Raw genomic sequence first — 26,958 nt, forward strand, 5'->3', positions numbered from 1 at the left:
CTGAGCTTGATTCGAAAGAAAAGTTGAGGAAAGCAAGCGTGAGATGATCGATGATCAAAGAGTTGGAAAGGTTTGCTTGAGACCAAAGAGGGCTGTCCCAGAGCGAGCGAAAGGACGAGAGGGAGGGAGGAGAAGAGAAGGGAGGAAGGTCGAGCTCACCAAAGTTCAGGAGCCTTCCCTCGGGCCGTTGAGATCTTGGAATTGCTCTACCAACCCAACCGACGAGGCTTTTGAGCGTTCTACAGCCTCAGAAGAGGTCAAGGTGGATGAGCTTGCCCTAGAGGAAAGGATTGATGCGGGCAGGGAAGATGTTAGGGGTCAAGCGAGGAGCGGGGGAGAGGTGACTGATGGAAGCTCGACTTCCCTCTCCAAATTTAACTCCGAGAGATCTTCTCCTCTGTAGCCTTCTCCCTCTAGTTGATATATGCAGCCCAACGAAACCGAAAATCTACGTCACGTCGTCCAACTCGTTCTTTCTTTCTTTCGAGCTGCGTGTTGTGAGCTTCTCCGCCTCTCGTCGCTCCTCCCTCTCTCTCTCCTTCCCTCAACGCCAACAAACCACTCCGACGCATCTCAGGACCCAAGGCCGGGAGAGAGAGAAGAGCAAAGAGCCTCCACGACATCTATACCCGCTTTTCTTTCTCGTCGCTCGCTCGCTTCCTTGCATGGCCCCCTCTTCGTCGAAACCGTCAACGAGCTCTTCTTCCTCGTCGCATCCTCACGCTCCCATAACTCCCCTCCTCCCTCTCTCCACTCCTATCCAACACTCTTCGGACGTCTGGTCTTCGGATCTACGGACTCTCTTTGAGAAAGCTAAAGAGCGGTTTGGGGATGTGAGCTGGGAGGTGGGAAGGGAAGGGGACGAGGACGGAGAGGACGACGAGGACGATGACTTCGAGTCCGTCGATGGAAGGGAGCATGGACAGAAGGAGAGAATTTGGGGTCATAAAGGTGAGTCTAATTTCCGTCTAGATTGGACTCTATGTAGAGGTTGGGGGAGCTTAGGGAGGAGAGAGAGAAGGTTGCTTGCGTGACGGCGGAAAGCGGAGAACGCAGAGCGAGCTCTTGCTCGTGGGAGACATCTATAGAGCTCGTTCGACCGAGGGGCTCGAGATGTTCAGTAAATGGTGTATACAGGCCCTTCTTATGAAGCGTTGGTAGCCATCCCAGCGCTGTAGCCCAAGCTCAAAGCACGCGAACCGAGCTCAACGTTCCCTCCCTCCCTTCCTTCCCTTTGACGTCTTCGCTGAACGCTCTCTCTCTCTCTCTTCCTTCTTTCTTGCCCTCTCCAGCCATGATCTACGCTCGAGCTCCTCCAGCCTTCCAAGCTCGCTACTTCCCGCCCATCCAACCTCGAGCCAACTCTCCTCTCGGAACTCTCAACCCAAACGTCAACCTGTCCTCCTCCTCAACCTACCTCTCCTCTTCCTCCCTCCAGATTCCTTCTTCGTCTTCCTCCCATCATCACCACTCCTCGAACGGCAACGGCATTCCCTCCAGCTGGTCCAACAACAAACGAGGTCTCTCTCAAACTCCTTCTCAAATCTCGCTCGCTTCCAACTTCTCCTCGACCTCGACGATTCGACCTCCGCTGAGGCTGAGAGTGGGAGTGACCCCTCAGATGTTCAAGGCTGAGCTGGAATGGCTGTATACCGGAGAGGGCATGGGAGAGGTGGTCGAGTGGTTGAACGATAGGGAAGGGAGAGCTCCTGGAGGAGGAGGAGGAGGGCTCGGGTTAGGACTCGGTTTGGAGGGAGAAGGAGGAGAATGGGGAAGGATTGAAGGTCCTGGAGGGGTTGGAAGCAAGACTGAACGCCTGAGGAATGTGAGTCCCGGTTTCGTTTCTACATGGAGTCCAGGGCGGGTTTTGTTGCTCGATCTTCGTCTGATCGCGTCAAAGCTGACCTCCCCGTCCACTTCCCGCCGTCGCCTCTTTTCTCTCCTCGCAGGACCTCGTCTACATGTGGCGATCCAAACTCTACTCGGACGTCAAGATCACTCTTCCCCTCCCCTCTACTCGAGATCCATCTGCTCCTCTCGACACCGTCTCGGACGATCCTTCCTCCTCAGCAACGACGGCCACCTTCTCGACCCACAAGTTCATCCTCGCATCGAGATCCCCTTACTTCGCCCAACTCCTCCTCAACACCGGTGGCTTCAAGAGCAGATCGGACCTCATCAGCAGAGACGGAGGAGAGATCGAACTTCCCTCGCCACCGTTCACTCCAGCTAGTCTGCACTTTTGTTTGGGCTTCATGTAAGTCTCCCTCTTCGACGCGTCGCTCTCCTCTCCCTTCTACGAACTGACACTTCCTCTTCTTCCTCGTCTACCAGGTACGCCGGGACCCTCTCCTTCTCGAACCGATCCTTCGACCTCCAAACCGCCTTCCAGATCCACCGCTCAGCAACTTACCTTCAACTCTCCTCCCTCCGCTCCGAAGTCGAAGCTCGGATCGTTCACGAGTTCTGCGACTCTCTACCTCTCTCTTCCTCCACCTTCACCTCTCCGAACCCAACGATTCCTTCCAACCACTCCACCTTCAACCATTCCTCGACCTCCCTCTCCTCCCAAACCACCCAGTCGCACCAACCCCCTTCCAAACTCATTTCCCGCCGAGTCCCTCGCGTCTGGCGGTTCGCCTCCTCCCCGGACGTAGCAGCCAAGGACCTCGAGCTTCGGACCCGAGAGTGGATCGTCCTCCACTGGGGGGACTGCTGGTCTCGGGAAGTAGGAGAAGTAGGAAAACGGGAACGGGATTCGCTCGTCAAGGACGTGCTCGCACTCCTCCACCCTTCCGCCGTCGTTTCGTTCGTTCGGTCGATAGCAGCTATCCGAGCGAGGGTGGAGCTGGATGTGAGGAACGGAGGAGCTGGGGGAGGAGCGGGGAGTGGGTTGCCGGCGACGAGAGGACTGAAGCAGAGCGCGTGGGTGGATAACTTGTTGGGGATGGTGTTGGAGATTGAGCAGCGGATGAAGGGGGTGTTGGGAGGGAAGTTTGGAGAGGTTGTGAAAGGAAGGGAGTTTGAAGGGTTGGTGGAGGGGAGAGGGTTCGAGAGGGAGGTGTTGATGAAGGTGGTGGAGGACGCGGTGGGTGGGGTGGGGACGGTGGAAGGGTGTAAGGACGGAGGGAGGGTTTATGAGGTGAGTTTGGGAGAGCGGTTCAAGTTTGGGACGCGTCTTTCGATCGTTGGCTGACCGCTCTATCTCATTTGGGGTGTTTCTACGACTCCCCGAAGGCTCTCGTGGGACTTCTCGTCCAGGTCCAAGAGGAGACGTCCGAACCTACCCTTGCGATTGGATCGGACAACAGGAGGCTCGTCGAGTCGGCAGCGGCGGAGACGATGAAGCACATTCGACGTCGATGGCTTCAGGTTCGAGAGAAGGGAGGGTTCGTGGGACTGCCGAGTTATATCTTGAAGGAGATCAGCGATGGTGAGTCTTGCTCGGTCTTTCTCCTTCGACGCGTCTTCTTTGCTCGTTCGAACTTCGCTCACCGCCCTCGCTCCTTCTTTCGCTCTTCGCCCTGCAGGTGTCGATCAACCCGAAGAGGAACTCCTCGTCGCTCCTCTCAACAACCCAGCTCCCACTCGAGCGGCACCTCGTCTCTCCAGCTCCGTCTCGAGGTCTCGTCTCGCCAACGAGGACGCTTCCTCTCTTCGGTCGACGATCCTCACCCGAAACGCCACCAAGGGATCAGATCAAGGGAAGGACAGCGACTCAGTCAGCGTAGCCAGCAGGATGTCGACGACCAGTCGAGCTTCGGTAGCTTCAAGATCGACTACCACCTCTCGAGCTTCCGTCGCTTCGATTTCCTCCTCCGTCGTCGCACCCCTCCAATCCTCTCTCAACCACAAACCCCCCCTCCCTCGAGCACCCTCCTTCGGAGGATCTTCGACCACCTCCTCCTCATCTCGAACTCCAGTCCCTACCCTCTCCAAATCCACTTCGGTCGCAGCGTTGAATCCTCCTCCTCCTCGATCCTCAGCAGCTCTCACCTCCAGAGCTTCAACCTCCTCCCTCGCCTCGACGTCGTCTCGTCAAAGCATCTCTTCGAGAACAACCCCACTCTCGTCTTCGTCGTCACCATCCCCAGCTACTTCAACTTCCTCGGAATCTGGTCGCAAAAGAACCGTCACGTCCTCCCAAACCCTCCCCACCTCCCGGCCCCCCTCCGTCGCATCGTCGGTTCGATCCACGGCTTCGACCCTTCGCAAAGCTCCCGCTACCACTCCTTCTCCATCTACACCAGTACCGAAACTTCCAGCAGCCAAGAGTCCAATCCCTCCTCGCCAACGAACGACTTCAGCGATGTCAACGACCTCAACTCGTTCGGTCGCTGCCTCGACGAAATCGACGGCCCCTCCTCCCCAAAAAACCTCCACTCCTCCTCTGCCCGCCCTTCCCGCCTCTCCTCCAGCCAAGGTCCATCGAAGACCTCCTGCAGCGGCGTCTGCGATGTCGAGATCCCCAGTCAAGGCGACTCCTCCTCCCGCTCCTCCTCTCGAATCGTCTCCGGCTTCCACTCCTTCGACTCGAAAGAGAGTCCTTTCGTCGGCTTCGAGGATTTCAACGAAGACCTCAACCCCAGATCTCAAGTCAGCATCAGCAGCAGCAGCAGCAACAACTCCCACAGGTCCCAAGCCGCTCAGACGTCCTTCGTCGGTAGCATCGATTCGGTCGACGACGAACGGCGCGTCTCCTTCCTCCTCCTCAACCAAGAAGGCTCCTCCTCCTCCCCTCCCAATTTCCACCTCAACCCCAAATCCAACTCCGACCAAACCATCTCCTATCGTCCCAACCCTCAACGTTCCTTTGGCCGTCGTTCCTCGCAAACCTCGATCCTCCTCCACCGCTTCCTCTCAGCACCCCCACTCTACTCCTCACACCACTCCCTCTCGAACCAACCTCGACCTTCCTCTCACTCGATCCACTCCCTCCGCTCCTTCTTCTCCCACCACCCACAACCGGCCGTCTCGCTTCCACCCAGCAGCAGCCTTCGACCCTCCCAAACGACCTCCTCCCGTTCGAAAAGTCCCCTCCGTCCCCGCCTTCGTCGTCCACGCCTTGGGCTCCTCCCTCCCCATCTTGCCTTCGCCTGGAGTCACCCTCATCGTCGGGATCCCCTGCATCATCTCCATCACCGGAGGATCCACTAAACGAGGCAGATGTCGAGCGTTTGCGAGGTACATCGGTCAGCTGCAAGGAGAAAAGGGACCTTGGGTTGGAGTCGAGCTTTCGTCGGACGCGTTCGGCGGGACGGAGGCAGATAGGGAGGTGAAAGGGTTGAACGACGGAAGTTTCGGTGGGGTCAGGTACTTTGATATCGCTGGAGCTGGCACGGAGGAGTGGGAGGAGGAGGGAGGGAGAGGGACGAAGATGAGGAAGATGAGCTCGTCGTCGAAGAGTGAGGATGGGAGCGGTGGTGGTGGGTTGTTTGGAGGGATGTGGGGTGCTGCTGGGAAGAAGAGGGATGCTGGAGAGTCGGCGCTGGGGGAAGGGTCGGATTTGAACAAGAGGATCAGGAGTCATTCGCCTAATTCGAACGGAGGAGGAGGAGGGGAGAGGACGACGAGAGGGTTGTTCTTGAGACCGAACGCTGTGGTGAGTCTGAGCTTTGGCTGTTTCTCTTCCTCTCTCCTTCTTTCGTAGATGCCTCAAGTACTGATTCAACGGTCCTTTCGGTCTTTCTTCTGTCAGGTCTGGGTCGAAGGCGCAGACTAGCTCGCGTCGCATCCGTTCGTCGTCTTCTCTCACCCCCCTCCCTTCGGATCTTCGCTTTTCGCTCTCTCTCGCCGTCCCCGTTTCCTTACTCTACATCGTCTGCTCTCCTCATCTGTCATCTAATCTACTTCAACGTCTCTCTCTTTCTCTCTCTCTTTTCGTTTCTCCACCGTACGTTTGCTTCGTTCGTTCTTCCTTTCATTCGTTTCCTTCACTTTACCCTAGTTGAATACCCTCATTTTCGTCCCCTTCATCTCTATACCTCGCCCTCACTCACGACCTCTGCATGAAGACACAATCTTGGGAGGAAAGGGGGACGAAAGGGATAGAGAGAAGGGCTCACGAGGTCTTCGTTTCCTCGCGAAGGATCGACTTCTCTTGGCCCGATCAGATGGGAGGATTGCGCGCTGGGCCCTGTCCTTTCGAAGAGTTCCTTTGTTGACCAGCGAAGTCGCCAAAGTGAGAGAAAGAGACAAAGAGACGCGCGTCGATGGGCTCACGAAGTCTACCGCCCTGCTTCTTCTTCACTCTCAGCAACCCTCAGAAGCTGCTGTTGACGGTTGCTCTTCCTCTTCGTTGAGTCTAGGCCGTTAGATTAGAAAGGAGAGAGGTCAGACTCTCTGCGCTTTTCGTGCCTAGGGAGGGCTCGCCAAAGGATCACCGCTCTTCTTTCTTCCCTCCGACTCTCGCTGAACCCTCTCGCTCTCTTCATTCCTTCTTCTCGAACTCAGAGATCACCAACGGCTTGAAGGGTCTCTTCATCGAAGCTTCAATCTCGGATCTTCTAGCTGGGACTCACTCCGTCAAAATCAAGCGTGAGTTTGTCTTCCCCGTCGTCGCGTCGTTCTCCTCTTCATCCGTCCCTTTCGACTTTTCACTGACCCGGATACCCCCTGTTGCTTTCCTCGATCATCACCATCTTCACCTTTCTTACTTGTCTTTTACTTTCCTCGAGTACGCTGCCATCCGTTGGCCCGACGACACCCTCGGGAGGAAAAGGTCGTTCCACACCATCGGAGTCGACGACGGAGGATGCGACATTCCTCTAGCTTTACTTTCTCACCTCGAGCCATCGTAAAGGAATTAAAGCTGTAGTTGTATTGTCTAGCCATGTAGGCCTTTCTATCCTTTGCGTTGTTGCTCGATTCTTTTCACGACGCGTCGTCCTTCTGCTGGGGTTCTGCAGTTGATCTAGTCGCTCAAGACGCATTTGTGCTTTTTTTTCTGATTTTCTAGTGCATTCGAGTTTATCTGGGGGGTACTCACCGATCGTGATCGCAGATGGTCAAAGGAGAAAGATGGCGAGAAGAGGAAGCGAGCTCGATTCGAAGTCGAATCATCACATCGCTTCTGATTTCCCCTCTCTTAGTTGTAGAGACGTTGCAGTCACTCCTGGAAATTGGCCTCTTTGATTCTCTCATCTCCAAGTTTTTCGGATACGACATGAGATCTCCAGCGAACGAGAAAGACGAGCGGACGGGGCGACGCGTCGTTTTGGACCGTCGAGAGTCGAGCGAGTCAAGAGAGGAGTGTGTGCTCGGACCGACATTGGCGAACTGCTGTATGAGTAAGTTTCTGATAACGAGTCAACGCAGGGGAGAGGAGGGGAAGAATTGACTTCGGAATAGCGACGCAAAGCACATAAAGATTCCTGCCTGCTGCTGATCGAAGGCCCAAGGAGCTTCAGCGAGCTGTTCAACTGAGGGGGATGCCGCTGTCGATCTGTTGATCATGAACGATCGCACCCGTCTCCCGATTCTTCAACAAACTGAAGCTCGCTTGTGTCGGATGCCGTCGGATGGTTTCGCACATCTTCCCTCCTCGCTCCGTGCGGACTCTAGGCCCTTGTTGGAAGCGTACGAAAATTGCCTCTTCTCGGCCTTCTGGCGTTTGAGTTCTCTGCAGCTCGAGAAAGGTTTAGCGAGACCCTCAAGGCTATCCCAGAAGAAGGGAGCATCGCGCAGGTCGTTCCTCGTTCTCTCGTCTCAGAACGGCATCCTCAGCTGCAAGCAGGAATCTGAAGACTTATACCTCGTTCAACTCGATCCGGTCACTAGCGTGTAGAGAAAAAATCTGCAGCGAAGGAAGACGAGCCCAAGCTGGAGGTGCGCGTCGCAACGTCCGAACGACCCTCTGATCTTCCTTCTCTTTCTTGCAAAGTCCAGGCCTGCTCGACTTCTACTTGGATTTTCGGAGGACAATGGCCGCATCTTGATTGATTTCACTAACAGCGTGGGCTGTCTTTCCTCTTCTTCGGCTGCTCGTTCCCAAGTCTCGGTGTTCCTCGAGCGCTGAGCACAGTTCTTCCCTCTCTCTGACCTCGTAGCGATGCAGAGAATAGCTCTGCCGATCCCCCCTCGCTTCAAAGACGAAGCTACTTATCGAGCGCTCCAGCGGGGAAGGAACAGCTCGATCAAATGCTCGATTCCTTTGTTTCTCTCTTCTTTCCATCTTCGTTAGGCAGCATCCCTATTAGATTGGTCCTCTTTCACCGTTCTTTCATGATCGCTTGATCGCCTGCCTTTCTTGTCTCGGAAAAGCGCAAGGCAGTAAGTTTCAAGCGCGAGAAACGAAACGCCTCTCATTCTCCACGTTCCCCAAGCGAAATGTTTCTGCGGTCGGAAGGGTTGCGATTGCTTAGAGGACTACTAGTTGCTTCCGGGCTAAGAGATTTCTCTCTGTTCGCTTGCCCTTCTGCAGAGCTTCTTCGTTCGACACCACTCTTTGCGCTCAACCACCACTCAATCCCCACTCTTGCTCCCATTCGAATCAAAACATTTTCATCCCGATCAACCTCTACTTCTCTATCGCCCAACTTATGTCGGCCTCAGGAGCTCGCCAGGGCGATGATCGTTCGGATCATCGTCTTTCCTCGGCTCTCCCTCTCTCTTCTCCTCCCTTTTCCCACCCTACTTCAACGAGTTCCTCAACAAACCAACCTCCCAAAAACCTACCTCCTATCAGCCTCGGTCGAGATCTCTACTCCCGGCCAAACCCATTCCCCTTCAAGTCAGGTAGCCGTTCGTCGGACAGTCAAGATGGGATTCGGATCTCGCCCTTCGAGGAGAACAAAGACGAGTTCAGCAGGGGAAGGGAGAGTGGGAGTAGCGGTGGAACTTGCTCGAGCTCTGGGGGAGAGGAGATGAGGGGCTTTTTCAACAATCTCAACGTCGTCGAACGAATCGCTCCGTCGGATCCACCCATCTCCACTCGACTTCCTCGTCCCTCTTCAGCCTATCTTCCATCCTCCTCTTCCCACTCTCACCTCCCTCTCCCATCGCCTCTCCTCACCCAACGCTACGATACGACTCGTCCGAGCGGCTGGGCCGAGGGAGAGGAAGGGTGGGATTCCGTGAACCCTTTCGCCGACACGAGAGGGAAGGGAGAGACGAAACCTGTGGCATTTACGCTCGTTAAATGTGTCGATGAGGGAAGAACTCAGCAGGTACGCAGATTTCTCTTCCTCTACTGTTTCGTTGCGAGGAGTGGCTTTAGTTTGGAATTCGGGTGCTCCCTCATTTAATTCATTTGTCTCTGACGTTTCACCTGTTTCTGCCGCTGACTCTTGAATGTTTTGTCTGAAACAGGCCTGTCAAGCCTGTAGAGCTAGGAAGTCGAAGGTGAGTCTGGGGCGAAGGCGGGGTCGAGAACGAGACGCGACTTCAGATTGGCGACGCGTCGTCGAGGTGATTCGAAGGCGAGATCTCTCGCTGACCCATTTCTCCCACCTCCCGTTCTGTCTTTTCTGTTACTACCAGTGCGATGGGCAGGCTCCTTGCATTCGCTGCCAAAACAAGAAGATCCAGTGCATCTACGCGACTCCTCCTCCCTACCTTCGAGGGAAACGACCCGGAAACCCTCGATCGACCTCGTCCTCTTCTCTCGCCTCCTACTTCACCAGAGACGCCCTCGTTCAACAACCCAGTCGAATCCTCTCAACCATCGCCCCGAAGTCGGATCGAGGAATCCACCGTTCGCGAAGGAGGAGTTCTGATGGAGATCTGGGAGGAGAGACGGAGGGGTGGGAGAGCAAGGGTAGGATGAGTTCAGTGGGACGAGTCGGCCCGATAGAAGATTTCAGGAGGACAAGGGATACAGAGATCAGGTCGTCCTCGTACGAAACGGCTCTAAGTCACCATCTTCCTCGACCTCAACTTTTAACGGATCCCTCCCCTCTCCCCTCCCTCACCGGACCTTTCGGATCCTCTCACTCAACCCCACCTTCTGAGCATCACTTCCGATCCTACCAATCCTTCGCTCGCTTCATCTCTCACTCCAATCCCGGCCACCAATCTCCTCCTCCTCCCCCTCCTCCTCGAGCTCAATATCATCCCTCCGGCGCCGGATTTTCACCACCACCTTCTCCCCATCCAATCCAGTCATACGGAAATCAAGCCTACCCCATACTCGCGTCCGGGGCTCCTACCCTTCACCCAGGCCCTCCTCTTCCTCCACCCCAACCCCTCCTCTTTCAACAATCGAACGCGTCGTCCTCGTCTTACGGAACCTCCGCCTCCCATCTTCTTCCTCCCACGGAGTACTACAACGAGCACCATCAATACTACTACCACCCTCCTCCGCGACCGCTTTCGTCTTCCGATTCCTCGACTCCATCAGCGCTCCTCGGATCGCACTCTCGCGGCGGAGAGGAAAGGTCATTGTCGTTGCCGTCGCTCACCGAAGGAGGTTCCATCTTTGACCCGCCCTTTCAACAAGTCTGGGGCGAGAGGAGCTGGCAGGGATTCGGATACTTTGGATGACATCAGTGGTTCCGGTAAGTTCTTTTTGAAAGGATTCGCTTCCTTTCCCATCAAGTACTGACGCGTCGGCTTTTGTTTCCCGTCGCTTCTCTTCCTTCGCAGGACTCTCGAATCCTCGTCCGCCACCGTGCCGAGCAGCTCAGAAGTCTTTTATCGTTCAACTGTTTATCACTACATTTGTTGCTGCTTTTCCTTTTTCTCCCTGTCGTTGTGGGGTCGTCCTCCGGTGTTTTTTCTTTCTTTCTCGCTTGACTTCGTCTTTCGCTTGCTCGATCGGATCATCGTACCATTTCGTGTATTTAGAACATTTCTCTGCCTGTCTTCAAACCTGAGTCAACCAAGAGAAGTAAGAGTGAGGGTGACGCTGAGAGTCGTCGACGTCGTCCTTTAGTTCCTTCTCACTTCTTTGCTTTCCCCAGCTTCAAACAACATGGAATCTCGATCTCAACACTCTCTCGACAAGAAGGAAGACGTCACTCAAGAAGAGTATGCTGCTAGGTGAGTGGAGGGAGCGACGGGAGGGAGGGAGGGAACGGACGGCCGACTTGACGACGAGGGCTGACCTTTCTTCCTTCTTTTCCTTTCCTCCTTCCCTCAAGGCACTTCGGAGAGGTCAACAACGCAGAGCAGCGAGTCTTCCTCACCGACGAGCAGTCTAGGCAGGTCTGCAGGAAGATCGATAAGGTCATTCTGCCTCTGTTGGTGAGTCCTTCTCGCCGAAACACTGTCCTTCCCTCTCGCTCGATTCGGTTCGACCTTCAGCCCTGACCTTTCTTTCTTCCCTCGATCTTCCCCAAGATGTGGGTTTACTGTGAGTTTCTGTTCCTTTGCATCTCATACGCTGGGATATCGAAGGCTGATCTCTCGTCTCCTCTACCAGTCCTCCAAATCCTCGACAAGGTGAGTAAAAGCTCGGTGTTTTCGGTCCTCTTCCTCCGTCCCGTTCTTGACGCGCGCCTCCTCCTCTTCTTCCTCTTCTTCTTTTCAGTCCGTTATTGGTGAGCTCTCTCAACTGAGCGTCCGTTAGACTAGATGAGGTGGCTCTTTGCTGACGAGCTCGTTTGCATCAGGGTACGGAGCTGCTCTCGGTATGCGAGCTCAGGCAAACCTCAAGGGAAACGAGTACTCGATTGTGCGTTGACTTTCATCCTTCCTTCCCCATTCGACTTTTCCCTCTGCGACTTGAAGACAACGGCTCATCACCTCTCCTCTCTCTTTTCCTCTCCCAGATCGGATCAGCTGGATACTGGGCTCAGGTGCGTCTTTCCCTCTTCCCGTTCTCGTTCTCTCTTTCCGTCGCGTCGCTGACTTTCCGGGTTTATCTCAGCTCGGATGGCAACCCGTCTCTGCCTACCTCATCGTTCGAATTCCTCCCAGGATCTTGCTCACCCTCATCGTCGTCCTTTGGGGAGGATCGATGATCGGACTCGCTGCCAGCACCAACTACATCGGTCTCCTCGTTTCTCGATTCTTCCTCGGTGAGTTCTTCCTCTCCCTTCTCTGAGTCTGCCAACCCATCTGACCAGTCTTCTCTTGATCTACTCCCAGGTCTCTTCGAAGCCTCGTGCCTGCCTCTCTTCGCTGTGAGTCTCGATCGAGGGAGAGGGGGGGCGTCTCTCGACGCGTCGCGGGCTTGCGGTTCTTACTCTGCTCTTTCCTCTGCAGGCGTGTGGCTCTCTGGTATGGCACCAACGGAGTTGCCTCTATACTGGGATCTTTCCTCGCTTTCTGCCTCAGCTACATCAAGAACCCCAAGCTCTACACCTACCAGATCCTTTTCCTCATCGTCGGACTCGTCACCGTTATCACCGGACCTTTGATCTACTTCAGGCTCGACGATAGTGAGAATACTACCCTTCAACCTCATGCTACAGTAGGCCGAAAGCTGACCTCTCTCTTCTCTTCTCTCGTTTCATTCAGACCCCGCCGTCGCTCGCTTCCTCACTGAAGAGGAGAGGACTTGGGCCGTCGAACGACTTCGAGACAACAACGCTGGAGATGGAAAGAACACTGGATTCAAGCTGAAGCAAGCATGGGAAGGTAAGTCGCTAATTCTCATCGATTCTCTCTCGACGACGTGCGAGAGTTGGATTCCCTCCCTCTTTCCGTTCTCGAGCTGACCTTCTCACCCCCTTTCATTTTCAGCTATCTGGTCTCCTATCACCTGGCTCTTCGTCGCTATGACCTTCTGCATCAACACTGGAGGTGAGTCTGAGACGAAGGAACGAACGTCAGTCTCGACTCGAGGAGCACAAACCTGACGCGTCGTCCTTTTTCCCTCTTCCTTTGAATCTTGATCAGCCGCTGTCACCAACGTCTTCGGTCCTCTCATCATCTCTTCTTTCGGATTTGACGTTCGGTGAGTCCATCTGCTCCTTCAGCTTCTCCAGACGGGATCGACCCTGACTTCTACTCGTTTTCTTCCGATCCTCTTCCCGCAGACGAACTCTCCTCCTCAACATCCCCTTCGGTGTGATCCAAGTCAGCGTCATTCTGCTCTCCTGCTGGTGTGCGACTAGGTTCAAGGGGAAAGCTGCTATCCTGGCGCTTCTGTGAGTAAAGAATCGTCCGCTTCGTCCCTCCCCTCCACGGCTCTTTCGTTTCGTCAACGACTTGGCTGACATTTCATTCTCCGCGTCTTCTAATCTTCTAGCATGATTCCTTGCGTTGCCGGAAGTGCTATTCTCTACGGCTTGGGTCGAGGAAAGAGTCTCACTGTGAGTCGAGCTCAGACAACTCTTCCGTTCCTCGACTTCGAAACTGACCCGTGCTCGTCCTTCTTCTTCCTCCTTCTTGATAGGGACCTCTCCTGTTTGGATACTACATCATTGGATTCCTCTTTGCCGGAAACCCTCTCATCGGTGAGTGAGACTGCTCCTTCTTTGTCGATGCTCTCGTCTTCGACTCGAGATCAGTCGAGACTCACCGTCGTCCCTTTGGCCTTCCAGTCTCATGGATCGCTTCCAACACCGCCGGTCAGACAAAGAAGTCGGTCACGATGGCCTTTTTCAATGGTAAGTTTTCTGAGTCTTGGTGCCCTCGATGAATGAGAGGAGGAACGACGAAGAACCCGACATTCCTCTTCGCCATCGCGTCGAGAACTCGATCATCTGCTGATTCGAATCTCTCCCGCTCTCTTGCCCCTTTTCTTCAGCTGGTTCGAGTGTCGGAAACATCGTTGGTCCTCTTCTCTTCAAAGCCAAGGACGCCCCTGCCTACAAAGCAGGACTCGGAGCAGTTATGGGCATTTTTGTGGGGAACGTCGCCTGCGTTCTCTTGCTCGCCTTCGTCTTCATCCTCGCCAACAAGCGAAAGGAGGTCACTCGAGTCAAGAACGGAAAGCCCGCCAAGATCCACGACAGGTCCATGGAGAAGTCCTACGCCGCCAACACTGCTGAGGATACCTCCGTCACTGATCAGGTCGAGGGAGCCGACGTCAAAGCACCCGCCGTCGTTTTGGGACAGAACGGTCTTCTTGATCTCACCGACTTCGAGAAGTACGTACCCATCATCTGTCTTTACCTTCGAGAAGACCCGCGAGACTGACTTTCCTCTCTCTCTTCACTTCAAGTGATGAGTTCGTTTACTCTTTGTAGAGAATCAACCTCGTCTCCTTCCTTTCTGTTCGTTTGTTCTGGTTTCTGGTTTCTCGGGTTTCGGTTGCTGTGACTTTGATCCTTTACTTCTAGTTTACGATTTCTCTTTTCTGTCTTTGCCTTGCCGTGTCTATTGTATCAGTGCTTTCGTTATCTCAGTTTCGAAGGAAGGCGAATCGACGCGACCTGGCTTCGACTCAAAGTCAATTCTCATCGATCAGGCAAAGCTAGGACCTGATTCCTCCTCACCCAATGAGTCTTCTGCTTCACGAACAACCCTACATCCTCTCTGGGCAGTATCTCCCGATCCCTGTCAGCGAGAGCTGCTCGAGTCTCGTCGATCATGTCGGCGAACGTGGAACGACCGAGACTCCAGATCAACAGCTCGAGATCTCGAACGAGACTGCCTGCTTCGATCTGCTTGTCGTCTGCGTTGATAGCACAGGAGTGAAAAGAAGGGGAGAGCGTCAGCCTTGATCGAACGAACGGCTCTGGGAGAAAGAGAGAGAGGAGGGGAGAACGAAGGACGAGACGGAAACGTACCTGCTCCCTCCTTTCGTAGATCTCGTTGCGGCTACTTCCTTTCGGTTCCCTAAGGCCTCAAGAGGGACGGATCATAAATCAAAGCGGGCGAAATCCTCAATAAACTTCAACGAACGGCAAAATCGAAACAGCAAACGAGAGCGACGAGGCCCAAGGACTACAAGAGGGACGATACAGCATAGGCAAAGACGAGACGGAAACCGACAGAGATAAGCGAAAAATCGAGCAGACGTGTACGAGAGAAACAGAGAGGGGGAGAGTAGTGAGAAAAGGTGAAGAAAACAAAAAAGCAAAAACGAAACGAGCAAACGACGCGAAGCATCAAGCAACCACCCTCAACCTATCCCCACCCTCGCCAGCAAGCTCGAGATCACTAACCCTATCTCGAGCCTTGAACATCCCCTTCGTCTCCAAAGCGAAACTCCTCCCCATCGGTACTCCAGAGCCTCCCTCCATCTCGTTTCGAATCCCGCTCTTCCTCGCTCCCTTCACACCTCCGTCCAACCCAACCTCCAACTCAACCATCGCCTTCTTCAGATTCCTCCTCTCGAAGATCGTCATCGGGAGGATGTTGAGAGGGTCGAGTTGAGGTTGATTTGACGGGGACGGGAGCCTTCCTTCGACGTATTGATGATGGTTGTCGCCCTCGACGCCGTACTGGACGTTGGAAGAGTTGGCGGGAGGAGGAACACCGAAGTGGGAGGCGACGTAGAGATGAGGATGAGACTGGTAGTGGAGTTGTGGTGGGATTTCGTCCGGGATGGGGAGGGAGGAGAGGACGGCGCTGTTGAAGGACTGCAGCGAGATAGCGTACTGCGAGATCGGATCCTTGGGACCCGGGACGGTTGATGTTGAAGAGACGGAGGGAGGAGTAGAGTACATGGAGGAAGAAGAGTTGGAGTTGGAGGAGTTGGCGTTTGAACGAGTGGGAGGGGAAGGGGTGGGGAGAGGTTGGGTTGGATAGATCGAGGAAGGTGCCGAGGTTGAGTTGGTGTAAGCCATCGTCGGAGGAAGTCCTGGAGGTGGAAGTGGTAGTAGAGTGGGATCCATTCCGAGCTTCTCTGCTAGACGGTAGTTCATCCCTCCGTCCCAATCCAACCCGTCCGTCGTTCCCAACGCGTGAGCGATCCAGTTCTCGTCGACTCCCTCCCAGTTCCTCTGACCACCCTGCATCTCGGACCAATCTAGGTTCACTCCGTTTCTCCCGTTCGGACTGAGCATGGCGTCGTACAGATGATGAGGGATCTGACCACTTGCTGAGGGATTCGGGATGATGTAGCCGTGAGGGTTGATCGACGAGGGACCTTCTCCGTTGGACGCGTCGTCGTAGCCAGCAGGTGCGAAGCCGTATTGCGAGAGACTCTGATGGCCATAGGGAGTTCCTGGTTTGGATCCTCCTGAGAGAAGAGGAGAGGGTCCGAGGGTGAAGGGTTGAGGAGGGAACGTGGAGGTGGAAGGGAGGTAGGAGGTTGGCGCAAAGGAGGGTGGAGCGGGTTGAAGTGGATAGGGATATGGTTGAAGATTTGGGTTGTGGATCTGAGGGACGTAGTTGGGGATGGATGAGGGAGGTGGAGGGATGTAGAAACGGCTTGAGTCGAAGGAAGTTGAAGCGGAGGGAGGAGGAAGAGGAGGAGGATCTGAGAAATCGACGCGGGAAGGAATCAGCACCTTTTCTTCCGCAAGCTAGGGTACGAAAATCTTCCGCAATCGCTTCTTCAAGATATAGTTTTGAAGTACTCACTGAGACTACTTTCGTTCTGCCAGCTGCTATCGACCTGCGACCCTGAAAACACGCCTCTCGTTTGACTCGATTCCGGTCGCTGCTCCTCCTCCTCCTCACCGTCTTCTGGTGACGAAGAGGGTGCAGATTTCTTCCTGCGAGATGTCGAGGAAGTGGACTCCTTCGAAGGTAGATCATCGCTGTGCGTCGAAATTACGTGACGCTTGAGCATGTCCCTGGAAGGAGGAAGGGAGAGAAGAGAGAGAGACAGGTCAGCTTGGATGTTTGGTTTCTCCCTCTGCTCCTCTTGGGCTCCCTTGGAAGAGTGAGGGCGGGTATATGGCTGCTGAGATAGCGAAGAGAGTAGGTACACTCACGACCTCTTGAAGCTCTCGGGGCACGAGAGGCATTCTGAGAGACAAAAAAGAACAAAGAAGGAGGCTCAGAAAGAAGGTCAAACAAGTCGGTCCGTCCTCTTCCTTCCTTTCTTCCCTTCCTCCTCCTTCCCTCGGAAGCTTTTCCGTTCCGGAAGCAAATCCGAAAGGAAGCAAGGACTCACTGTAAGGAGTCTCTCCAGTATGAATACGGTTATGTCGCTGTGAGAGGAAGGAGAGAAGAACAAAGACACCGTTGGTGAGCCAAACAGCGAAGAGCGTGGGGGAAGAGCTGCTGAACGAACGACTAGATGTTGAGAACGAGAGAAGGATCGATTGCAGATTGCACCTGGAGTGTAGTAGAGAGCAAAGGCAAAAGAGAGAGCAGAAGGTCAGTCCAGGAACGAAGGGAAGCGCGAGCTCGAAGAAGAAGGACAGGAGGAGAGGGATCGTCCGAGGTCTTGTTTCCCTCGATTCGCTGCCTAGATTCGAGTATCGACTTGTCTACTCACAATAATGGACAGGCATCGTGCTGGTCTGCTCGAGAGGATCTTCCGCTTCCTTGCTGGGGTATATGGAAAGAGAAAAGAGGAACCGGAGGGAGGTGGGAGAGAGAAGTAAACCAAGGTAAAGCCAAAGCTTCTGCGAGAGAGACCGAAGCATGACACGGAGTGCGTTTCGTTTGTGCGGTCCCCCTCTTCCCTTCTTCAAAGAGCTCTTCTTCCGAATCAGAACCCTGTTTTGCTGTTCTCATCTCAAGCTGTCGGAGTCGATGGAACCGTTCTCCGAAGAACACGAAGGAGGAACCAGGCAAGTTCATCGACGCGCTCCCGAAAACGACCACACAAAGACAGCTCAAAATCGTTTGGGCGAAGAAGGAGAGCAAAGACCAAACGAGACGAATAGAGTTGTATCGAAGGAATTTAGTGAGCAAGAGAAACAAAGTGCGGCCGTGACGTGTGGTGAAGATCAAACCGAGGGAGAAAAGATGGAGAAGCAGCCGAGATGAAGGGGAAGAAAAGCGATGTTGTATGGGGAGAGGCGGTCATAAGCGAGGAGAAACACGGCTAGGCTAAAAAATCGAGGTCGGCGGAGATGAAGAGGAGAGATGCAAAGGGAGATGGGAGCGAGAGAACAAGAAGACGACGCGTCGAGCGTCGCCTCCAGAAGAAGGAAAGGCGCCTCCAGCCCTAAAGGAGAAGCCGGATATCGAGTTGGGGTCTCTATCGAGATGCTAGGGTTCAGCAGCTTTGCTCTTGCGAGGAGGCGTTGGAGAGTAGCCGCCGACTGTGAGGGACGCAAGGAAGAGAGAGGGAGGGCGACGTCAGTTCCCGTTCGTTCGATTTCGTTTCCGAGGTAGTCATAGGGGGAGATTAATACGGACTTCCGAAGCCGACTAGGAGCACACAGGGAAGTAGGCGACGTAGTCAGTAAGGAGGGAGGAAGAGAGAGACAAGATGAATCGTTTGGACTCACGTTTCTTCTTCTTCGACGCGGGCTTGAGGATCTGAAACGAGCACAGTAACGACTCGTCGACGCTCATCATAGCTCCAGCGTTACTTTTGAATGGAAAGAGGAAGGAAAAGGGCGTCAGTGAGGGAGGCGAAAAGTCGTGGCCGCGTAAAACAGCGAATGGAGCGAGAGGAACTCACTCGAACTCCCCAGTGTAGTTCGGTGCGGAGAAGAGGGTCACCAGGGATCTGTGATAGAAAAATGTATTTAGACAGCGTCAGCGAGGGAGATTTGTGAAGGGATGATCGAGGAGAGACGCGGAAAGAATCGTCGCTGGGAGCAGCAAAGGAAGTGAATCGCACCTAGAAGCGAAGAACTCGTATCCATCTTCTACTACTTGATGACCTCGACTAGTAATTAACAGTGCACACACGATAAGCGACCGAGTCAGTTCGAGAGTCGAGGCGTCGTTCGGAACGGTTCAACTCACCAGATGACATGAAGCTCGTGCTTGTCCAGGAAGCGTTGAACCACGTCTTCTCCAAACGTAAAAGACACTCCACGATCGTTGGGTCCCCATCCTGACGTCCCCTGACGAGAAGAAGAAGAAGGAAACCGGTAGGGAGGTCAACGCGTTGAGACTAAGAGATGCGAGAGCGCTCAAGAAACGGCCGAGAGCTCACTTTCTCCGGATCTGACCATAGAAGATCAGAGATGAGGCCTACGAGTAGTAACAAAAACAGAGAGTAGAAACAACGTGAAGATACAAACGGATCAGCACGCGTTCGTCGAGACGGAATCGAAGAGCAGAAGGGCAGCGAAGGAGGAAAAGGAGAGAACGAGCCAGTTTCAGGAATGTCCGTCGGCCGCAAGACTCGTCGGATCTGATCCATGCTCTGAAGATCTGGCGAGAGACCTCCGTGCACTGTAGGTGAAAGCAAAGCGAGAGTGAGCTCGGAGGACGAAGAGAGAAAGGCGAAAAGGATGACTGACTGCAGAAAATTCTCTCGTCTATGATCGCAGCTACCGGGAGACAGTTGAAAAAGTCCGTGAAAGTCTTCCAGAGCTTGATGTTGTAACGTCGTTTGCCTTCAAATGAGTGAACAAGGTCAGCTTCGACGCGGCTGAACTCGACCCTCCCGTCTTTTTAGAACTCACACTCGTCGTAGAACCCGTAAATCCTGTTGATGCTCGCACACTCGTGGTTCCCTCGAAGGATGAAGAAGTTTTCCGGGTACTTGATCTTGTAGGCAGCGAGAAGACAGATGGTCTCGAGCGACTGCTTTCCTCGGTCGACGTAGTCTCCCAGGAAGAGGTAGTTGGCTTCTGGAGGCTACGTTGTCGTTCAATTCGTCGACGGGAAGGTGAAAAACAGCAGAAGAAGCAAAGAAAAAGTGTCAGCAACCAGGGGAGAACGACAAGAGGAGAGGAGAGCGAGTTTCGGGTTTCGAGACCATCGCGGACCCGCTGAGGAAAGAAGGAAGATAGGAACTCACGAAACCACCGTACTCGAACAGCCTCAAGAGGTCGTAGTACTGGCCGTGAATATCACCGCAGATCTTGATGGGTGCCTCTCTGGGTGAGAAGGAAGAGAGAAAGGGTGAGCTCGGACGTCCAAACCGGCTTCCTTCGTCGAGTTGTTTGGCGAAAGGACTTACAGCTCTAGCAGCATGGGTTGGCTCATAACAATCTCTCTAGACTTGGTGCAAAGATATCTAATCTCGTGTTCCTTCAACTCGACGAGTTTCCCTGGCTTGTTGCCTCGAACTGGAGGGAGAAGAGGAGAAGGGGAGCTAGAGGGAGGTCAGCTTCGAAGAGCTCGAGGTGGAAAGCGACCACTTGGAAGAAGAACGAAGAAAAGACTGACCTTCTAGCAAACGATCAATGACCGAGTCGATGTCTACATCTGGTTCGCTCATCTATCAATGTCGGAGAGGAGGAGGAGGGGAGGGAGGAGGAGGAGCTGAGCTTGGGAGGCTTGTTGAGTGATGTGGCACAGGCTCTCCCAATTCTAGAAGAAAATAGTCGAAGGTTGGTGGGCGGAAAGGGACGGACTGAGACTGAATTTAGGATAGAAGTAGGGAGAGATTGGAGCTTCTGGGAGGGGACAGGGCCCTCAAACAGGGAAGAGAGGGAAGAGGAGGAGGAGCGAGGAGGAGGTCGGTCCGAGTGGAGGGTGGGTGAGCTGTTTCTTGAGAGCTGCAGGGGTATCGATCGAGGAAGAGGGAAGAGGATGGTAGGGGAGATCAAAGATCCTCAATTCCTACTCTTGATCGATTGGTGATTTTCCTTCAAGAGGATTGATGCTGAGAGTTGGAAGCGAACTGGGCTCATCAGGCGTCGGACCCCTTCGCCCTTCTCTTTCGAAGCGCTGCCAGCATCTGTATTCTCTGTCAATTTTTTCTATCTGGGAGTGTTCTGAGCTAAAATCTTACGCATCCAGATCCAAGGCGTGTTTCAGACTCCAGGTCGATAAGAAATCTCTGATTCTCGACGCGTCGCCCAGCTCTGTTGTGAGCTTCCTCCTCGACGGTCATCTCCTTCTCTTCTCCTTCACTTTGACGTCCTTCCAAGGATGTCCAACGCAGACTCAACGCCATCAGGTCAGCTTTCTATCAACGCCTCCTTCAGCAGCAGACTCTCGCATCGAGGCAAAACGGTTCGTGCTGACCTTCCAGCTTCAAGCCCCTCCTCCTCCTCCCCTCCCTTCTTCTCTCTCTCTTTCAGATCCATCAACCTCAACTTCACCCATGTTTCCTCCGCCACCGAAATCATCAGCGGATACGGATAGTCTCTACACTATCGATTCTGCTATCAAGAGCGATCTCTACAGGATGCATCTCGGTCAGCAAAGCCTCCGTCTTCCTTTGAGCTCACGAGCTCGCCTTCCCTCCCTTCCCTCTTTTCTTCCTTCTCTTCCTTCTCTTCCATTGAGATCGAAGCTGACCTCTCTGACCGTCGTCACTACAGGTCGAAGACGTCAAGCTTTGAACTCGGAGGCTTGGAAGTGAGTCTACTCTTCCTTGAAACCTGCCATCGTTCGACGTTCGACGTTGAAGCTCACACTGTCGATTTCCTCCTCTCCCCTCCCTTCCTTCGATAGATGGCCTGCCGACAGCGAATCAGTCAAGTTCGAACTCATGCTCTCTCGGTTATGGGGCATGAGCTATCCAAACGGTCTACATTTCGAACCCGAGCCTGGGATGCTGAGGAAGATCTTGGGGAAGGGAGGGAGGGTGCTGGACGTGGTGAGCTCGCTTTCTCTTCCCCGTTTGATCGTTCGAGATAGCGAGAAGCTGATGGACTCACCGATTTCGTTGGGTATCTTCAGGGAAGCGGGATGGTCGGAGACTGGGTTCTGAAGATGGGAGAGATGTATCCAGAAGCAGAAGTGACCGGAGTCGGTTCGTTCCTTCGTCCTTCCTACCTCGTTCTCGTTCTGTGCCCTTCACGCGTTCGATTGGCCATGCTGACGTTTTTCTCGGCGCTGAAATCGGACAGATCTGTCTCCTTTTGAACTCGAGTGAGCTTCGATGAATCTCGTGCTCTATTTCAGAGAATAGAACGCTGAAACGTTCGTTCTCGTCTCAGGTACTCTCCGCCGTTCGTCTTCTCTTCCTCCTCCTTCTAATCTCCCAGACGGAACACTCACGCTCTCGAACCCCCTTATCATCCCTCAGGAACGTATTCTTCGAAGTCCACGACGTCAGCCTAGGGCTTCCCTACTTTGACGGCTGTTTCAGACTGTAGGCACTTTCCCGACGCGTCCTCTCTAGTCGTCCTCGAGCTGACTCTCCCTTCGGGTCTCTTTCTTTTCCACAGTATCCACTGTCGCCTTATGAAACCTCTTTTTTCCACCTCCCTTTTCGTCCTCAAGGAAATCGCTCGCTGTCTCGAGCCGGGAGGGATTCTGCTGATCGAAGAGCCCGACGTGCGTCCCTCCCTTCTCACCATTCTCTCACTTTCTTGCTCGGCGATTGGCTTCCAAACTGACTCCTCGATCCTCTTCCTTCATTCTCTTTCTCCTAGGTGTCCTTCTCTCGTCGAGATCCTCCTCATCCTCTCCAGCAAGCTGCCATCGATCATCAACTCGGAATGGCGACCTCCGTCGCAGGCTCTTCCCCCATGCGACAGCTCTCTGCGAAGTCCAAGTGGTTCAATGAGATGGGAGACACTATCTTTGGTACTGGCTTCTTCGACATGGGGATCGACTCGATTGGGGAGACTTCGATTGGAGTGAAGGAGGGAGCAGGTACGTTTCCGTCTCGTCCTTCGTTCTCCCCTCCTCTCTCTCTTTCTCCCAGAGCCGTTCGTTCGATCAAGGCTGACGCTCTCCCCTTCTTTTCACTCCTGTGCTATCAACGCAGACGACAAGCAGATCGAAGCAGGCAGTCTCGTTCGAGATCTCGAGCTGTTGATCTGGAGTCTCGGTCGTTCCACGTTCGCCGACATGATCGACGAGACTCGAGCAGCTCTCGCTGACAGGGATCGGGAGATACTGCCCAGAGAGGATGTAGGGTTGTTCGTGAAGCAGAAGACTCATTGGGTGAGGAGGAATCAGGTCCTAGCTTTGCCTGATCGATGAGAATTGACTTTGAGTCGAAGCCAGGTCGCGTCGATTCGCCTTCCTTCGAAACTGAGATAACGAAAGCACTGATACAATAGACACGGCAAGGCAAAGACAGAAAAGAGAAATCGTAAACTAGAAGTAAAGGATCAAAGTCACAGCAACCGAAACCCGAGAAACCAGAAACCAAAACAAACGAACAGAAAGGAAGGAGACGAGGTTGATTCTCTACAAAGAGTAAACGAACTCATCACTTGAAGTGAAGAGAGAGAGGAAAGTCAGTCTCGCGGGTCTTCTCGAAGGTAAAGACAGATGATGGGTACGTACTTCTCGAAGTCGGTGAGATCAAGAAGACCGTTCTGTCCCAAAACGACGGCGGGTGCTTTGACGTCGGCTCCCTCGACCTGATCAGTGACGGAGGTATCCTCAGCAGTGTTGGCGGCGTAGGACTTCTCCATGGACCTGTCGTGGATCTTGGCGGGCTTTCCGTTCTTGACTCGAGTGACCTCCTTTCGCTTGTTGGCGAGGATGAAGACGAAGGCGAGCAAGAGAACGCAGGCGACGTTCCCCACAAAAATGCCCATAACTGCTCCGAGTCCTGCTTTGTAGGCAGGGGCGTCCTTGGCTTTGAAGAGAAGAGGACCAACGATGTTTCCGACACTCGAACCAGCTGAAGAAAAGGGGCAAGAGAGCGGGAGAGATTCGAATCAGCAGATGATCGAGTTCTCGACGCGATGGCGAAGAGGAATGTCGGGTTCTTCGTCGTTCCTCCTCTCATTCATCGAGGGCACCAAGACTCAGAAAACTTACCATTGAAAAAGGCCATCGTGACCGACTTCTTTGTCTGACCGGCGGTGTTGGAAGCGATCCATGAGACTGGAAGGCCAAAGGGACGACGGTGAGTCTCGACTGATCTCGAGTCGAAGACGAGAGCATCGACAAAGAAGGAGCAGTCTCACTCACCGATGAGAGGGTTTCCGGCAAAGAGGAATCCAATGATGTAGTATCCAAACAGGAGAGGTCCCTATCAAGAAGGAGGAAGAAGAAGGACGAGCACGGGTCAGTTTCGAAGTCGAGGAACGGAAGAGTTGTCTGAGCTCGACTCACAGTGAGACTCTTTCCTCGACCCAAGCCGTAGAGAATAGCACTTCCGGCAACGCAAGGAATCATGCTAGAAGATTAGAAGACGCGGAGAATGAAATGTCAGCCAAGTCGTTGACGAAACGAAAGAGCCGTGGAGGGGAGGGACGAAGCGGACGATTCTTTACTCACAGAAGCGCCAGGATAGCAGCTTTCCCCTTGAACCTAGTCGCACACCAGCAGGAGAGCAGAATGACGCTGACTTGGATCACACCGAAGGGGATGTTGAGGAGGAGAGTTCGTCTGCGGGAAGAGGATCGGAAGAAAACGAGTAGAAGTCAGGGTCGATCCCGTCTGGAGAAGCTGAAGGAGCAGATGGACTCACCGAACGTCAAATCCGAAAGAAGAGATGATGAGAGGACCGAAGACGTTGGTGACAGCGGCTGATCAAGATTCAAAGGAAGAGGGAAAAAGGACGACGCGTCAGGTTTGTGCTCCTCGAGTCGAGACTGACGTTCGTTCCTTCGTCTCAGACTCACCTCCAGTGTTGATGCAGAAGGTCATAGCGACGAAGAGCCAGGTGATAGGAGACCAGATAGCTGAAAATGAAAGGGGGTGAGAAGGTCAGCTCGAGAACGGAAAGAGGGAGGGAATCCAACTCTCGCACGTCGTCGAGAGAGAATCGATGAGAATTAGCGACTTACCTTCCCATGCTTGCTTCAGCTTGAATCCAGTGTTCTTTCCATCTCCAGCGTTGTTGTCTCGAAGTCGTTCGACGGCCCAAGTCCTCTCCTCTTCAGTGAGGAAGCGAGCGACGGCGGGGTCTGAATGAAACGAGAGAAGAGAAGAGAGAGGTCAGCTTTCGGCCTACTGTAGCATGAGGTTGAAGGGTAGTATTCTCACTATCGTCGAGCCTGAAGTAGATCAAAGGTCCGGTGATAACGGTGACGAGTCCGACGATGAGGAAAAGGATCTGGTAGGTGTAGAGCTTGGGGTTCTTGATGTAGCTGAGGCAGAAAGCGAGGAAAGATCCCAGTATAGAGGCAACTCCGTTGGTGCCATACCAGAGAGCCACACGCCTGCAGAGGAAAGAGCAGAGTAAGAACCGCAAGCCCGCGACGCGTCGAGAGACGCCCCCCCTCTCCCTCGATCGAGACTCACAGCGGTTGTTCTCTTCGTCTGTACCATGTCGTAGTGATTACCTGATAGAGGAAAGAGGAGAGTAAGAACCGCAAGCCCGCGACGCGTCGAGAGACGCCCCCCCTCTCCCTCGATCGAGACTCACAGCGAAGAGAGGCAGGCACGAGGCTTCGAAGAGACCTGGGAGTAGATCAAGAGAAGACTGGTCAGATGGGTTGGCAGACTCAGAGAAGGGAGAGGAAGAACTCACCGAGGAAGAATCGAGAAACGAGGAGACCGATGTAGTTGGTGCTGGCAGCGAGTCCGATCATCGATCCTCCCCAAAGGACGACGATGAGGGTGAGCAAGATCCTGGGAGGAATTCGAACGATGAGGTAGGCAGAGACGGGTTGCCATCCGAGCTGAGATAAACCCGGAAAGTCAGCGACGCGACGGAAAGAGAGAACGAGAACGGGAAGAGGGAAAGACGCACCTGAGCCCAGTATCCAGCTGATCCGATCTGGGAGAGGAAAAGAGAGAGGAGAGGTGATGAGCCGTTGTCTTCAAGTCGCAGAGGGAAAAGTCGAATGGGGAAGGAAGGATGAAAGTCAACGCACAATCGAGTACTCGTTTCCCTTGAGGTTTGCCTGAGCTCGCATACCGAGAGCAGCTCCGTACCCTGATGCAAACGAGCTCGTCAGCAAAGAGCCACCTCATCTAGTCTAACGGACGCTCAGTTGAGAGAGCTCACCAATAACGGACTGAAAAGAAGAAGAGGAAGAAGAGGAGGAGGCGCGCGTCAAGAACGGGACGGAGGAAGAGGACCGAAAACACCGAGCTTTTACTCACCTTGTCGAGGATTTGGAGGACTGGTAGAGGAGACGAGAGATCAGCCTTCGATATCCCAGCGTATGAGATGCAAAGGAACAGAAACTCACAGTAAACCCACATCTTGGGGAAGATCGAGGGAAGAAAGAAAGGTCAGGGCTGAAGGTCGAACCGAATCGAGCGAGAGGGAAGGACAGTGTTTCGGCGAGAAGGACTCACCAACAGAGGCAGAATGACCTTATCGATCTTCCTGCAGACCTGCCTAGACTGCTCGTCGGTGAGGAAGACTCGCTGCTCTGCGTTGTTGACCTCTCCGAAGTGCCTTGAGGGAAGGAGGAAAGGAAAAGAAGGAAGAAAGGTCAGCCCTCGTCGTCAAGTCGGCCGTCCGTTCCCTCCCTCCCTCCCGTCGCTCCCTCCACTCACCTAGCAGCATACTCTTCTTGAGTGACGTCTTCCTTCTTGTCGAGAGAGTGTTGAGATCGAGATTCCATGTTGTTTGAAGCTGGGGAAAGATAAGGAGGTGAGGGGGATGGTGATGGGGGGAAAGAAGGGGAAGTGTTGGGCTCCCTTTTGAATCTCGCTCCCCTGCTCAGTTCTTCCTCTTCCTTCCTTCGAGAACCGTATCTACTGCCAAGTCGGTCGAGATAGCCTGTAGCGGACCGTTTTCCGATTTCAAAGACCCGCTTTCATTGTGGCTTTTGGAAGCTTTTTCGAGGTCAGGAGAGGGGGGAAACGAGGCCTTGGCTCTTTTGTTCCGGGAGGTTGTTTACTCGTCGCAGAGAGAGACCGCTGCAGAGGGCTGAAAGGGAGGTAGAAGCAGGTGTAGCACGCTCCTCTTTGGTCTCCCAGTTCTTGAGAAGGTCGGAAAGATCCGAGAACTCGCCTTCTTTGTACGAAAAAACGGCGCGACGCGTCCGATCGTCTCGTCCAACCTTCCTTCCCTCACTACTTCTTCACGATCAGAACCGTGAATCCCTGTGGGTCCTCTCTCCTCAAGAACAGAACCGAGAATCTTCACGTTTTCTCGGCGAAAGATTTGCACCTCTGACCGCTCAGACCGAGATCCGAACTGGGTCGGAAAGATCAAGCCGCCAGGGTTCTGGCGCGGTTCTCGACGACGACTTGGTATCTCCTCCTCACCGTCGCTTGCCTTTGTGAGACAGCCGTCACTGTCTCTAGAGACGGTTCTGAGTATCT

The 26,958-nt window shown here is 53.9% G+C and overlaps 7 protein-coding genes across 7 annotated transcripts; 4 read left to right on the forward strand and 3 right to left on the reverse strand.

Moving 5' to 3' along the window:
* Positions 1-665: 665 nt before the first annotated feature.
* BDY24DRAFT_412573 (uncharacterized protein) lies at positions 666-5,722 on the forward strand (the record flags this gene model as incomplete). The annotated part of the gene is made up of 7 exons (XM_076643080.1): positions 666-951; positions 1,293-1,825; positions 1,950-2,257; positions 2,335-3,142; positions 3,238-3,433; positions 3,531-5,602; positions 5,699-5,722. 7 exons carry the CDS (start codon positions 666-668, stop codon positions 5,720-5,722), a joined length of 4,227 nt encoding a protein of 1,408 aa, XP_076499551.1.
* Positions 5,723-8,254: 2,532 nt separating this feature from the next.
* BDY24DRAFT_379588 (uncharacterized protein) lies at positions 8,255-10,913 on the forward strand. The gene is made up of 3 exons (XM_076639059.1): positions 8,255-9,167; positions 9,310-10,496; positions 10,585-10,913. The coding sequence occupies exons 1-2, from the start codon at positions 8,541-8,543 to the stop codon at positions 10,480-10,482; spliced, it is 1,800 nt and encodes a 599-aa protein (XP_076499552.1). The 5' UTR covers positions 8,255-8,540; the 3' UTR covers positions 10,483-10,496; positions 10,585-10,913.
* On the forward strand, positions 10,913-14,231 carry BDY24DRAFT_438900 (allantoate permease-like protein; the record flags this gene model as incomplete). The annotated part of the gene is made up of 19 exons (XM_076644404.1): positions 10,913-10,980; positions 11,082-11,184; positions 11,281-11,293; positions 11,363-11,382; positions 11,471-11,480; positions 11,553-11,614; positions 11,712-11,738; positions 11,810-11,960; positions 12,031-12,067; positions 12,148-12,323; positions 12,403-12,522; positions 12,628-12,687; positions 12,784-12,841; positions 12,924-13,034; positions 13,136-13,199; positions 13,283-13,343; positions 13,431-13,496; positions 13,637-13,979; positions 14,054-14,231. 19 exons carry the CDS (start codon positions 10,913-10,915, stop codon positions 14,076-14,078), a joined length of 1,575 nt encoding a protein of 524 aa, XP_076499553.1. The 3' UTR covers positions 14,079-14,231.
* Positions 14,232-14,686: 455 nt separating this feature from the next.
* On the reverse strand, positions 14,687-17,322 carry BDY24DRAFT_379595 (C2H2-type zinc finger protein). The gene is made up of 6 exons (XM_076639060.1): positions 17,228-17,322; positions 17,021-17,064; positions 16,901-16,937; positions 16,719-16,752; positions 16,363-16,577; positions 14,687-16,258 (listed from the first exon to the last, which is right to left on the reverse strand). The coding sequence occupies exons 1-6, from the start codon at positions 17,241-17,243 to the stop codon at positions 14,943-14,945; spliced, it is 1,662 nt and encodes a 553-aa protein (XP_076499554.1). The 5' UTR covers positions 17,244-17,322; the 3' UTR covers positions 14,687-14,942.
* Positions 17,323-17,949: 627 nt separating this feature from the next.
* On the reverse strand, positions 17,950-20,086 carry BDY24DRAFT_412577 (serine/threonine-protein phosphatase; the record flags this gene model as incomplete). The annotated part of the gene is made up of 12 exons (XM_076643081.1): positions 17,950-18,002; positions 18,100-18,111; positions 18,192-18,274; positions 18,368-18,415; positions 18,530-18,577; positions 18,658-18,758; positions 19,043-19,092; positions 19,161-19,256; positions 19,326-19,500; positions 19,664-19,742; positions 19,826-19,934; positions 20,035-20,086. 12 exons carry the CDS (start codon positions 20,084-20,086, stop codon positions 17,950-17,952), a joined length of 906 nt encoding a protein of 301 aa, XP_076499555.1.
* A 613-nt stretch (positions 20,087-20,699) lies between these two features.
* On the forward strand, positions 20,700-22,772 carry BDY24DRAFT_379599 (class I SAM-dependent methyltransferase). Its single transcript, XM_076639061.1, has 11 exons — positions 20,700-20,770; positions 20,853-21,011; positions 21,138-21,174; positions 21,271-21,415; positions 21,499-21,571; positions 21,669-21,690; positions 21,759-21,770; positions 21,848-21,913; positions 21,990-22,098; positions 22,197-22,419; positions 22,535-22,772. Exons 1-11 carry the CDS (start codon positions 20,743-20,745, stop codon positions 22,750-22,752), a joined length of 1,092 nt encoding a protein of 363 aa, XP_076499556.1. The 5' UTR covers positions 20,700-20,742; the 3' UTR covers positions 22,753-22,772.
* Positions 22,773-22,809: 37 nt separating this feature from the next.
* Positions 22,810-26,252, reverse strand: BDY24DRAFT_438904 (allantoate permease-like protein; the record flags this gene model as incomplete). Its single annotated transcript, XM_076644405.1, has 20 exons — positions 22,810-22,987; positions 23,062-23,404; positions 23,545-23,610; positions 23,698-23,758; positions 23,842-23,905; positions 24,007-24,117; positions 24,200-24,257; positions 24,354-24,413; positions 24,519-24,638; positions 24,718-24,893; positions 24,976-25,016; positions 25,100-25,134; positions 25,205-25,355; positions 25,427-25,453; positions 25,551-25,612; positions 25,685-25,694; positions 25,783-25,802; positions 25,872-25,884; positions 25,981-26,083; positions 26,185-26,252. 20 exons carry the CDS (start codon positions 26,250-26,252, stop codon positions 22,963-22,965), a joined length of 1,614 nt encoding a protein of 537 aa, XP_076499557.1. The 3' UTR covers positions 22,810-22,962.
* Positions 26,253-26,958: the final 706 nt, after the last annotated feature.

The sequence above is a fragment of the Mrakia frigida genome (genome assembly GCF_051309035.1).
Source record: "Mrakia frigida strain ATCC 22029 unplaced genomic scaffold BDY24scaffold_5, whole genome shotgun sequence".
In the NCBI taxonomy this organism is placed as follows: Eukaryota; Fungi; Basidiomycota; class Tremellomycetes; order Cystofilobasidiales; family Mrakiaceae; genus Mrakia; species Mrakia frigida.

Excerpts from the sequence above, each read along its gene's own strand:
- BDY24DRAFT_379599 (XM_076639061.1), top strand. The coding sequence starts at position 20,743 with ATGTCCAACGCAGACTCAACGCCATCAG. Across the intron at positions 20,771-20,852 it reads CGCAGACTCAACGCCATCAG|CCCCTCCTCCTCCTCCCCTC; the intron begins GTCAGCTTTCTA and ends TCCAGCTTCAAG. Across the intron at positions 22,420-22,534 it reads TGGAGTGAAGGAGGGAGCAG|ACGACAAGCAGATCGAAGCA; the intron begins GTACGTTTCCGT and ends CTATCAACGCAG.
- BDY24DRAFT_379595 (XM_076639060.1), bottom strand. Across the intron at positions 16,938-17,020 it reads CTCGTTCTCAACATCTAGTC|CGACATAACCGTATTCATAC; the intron begins GTTCGTTCAGCA and ends TTCCTCTCACAG. Across the intron at positions 16,578-16,718 it reads CCCGAGAGCTTCAAGAGGTC|GGACATGCTCAAGCGTCACG; the intron begins GTGAGTGTACCT and ends TCCTCCTTCCAG.
- BDY24DRAFT_379588 (XM_076639059.1), top strand. The coding sequence starts at position 8,541 with ATGTCGGCCTCAGGAGCTCGCCAGGGCGATGATCGTTCGGATCATCGT. Across the intron at positions 9,168-9,309 it reads ATGAGGGAAGAACTCAGCAG|GCCTGTCAAGCCTGTAGAGC; the intron begins GTACGCAGATTT and ends TGTCTGAAACAG.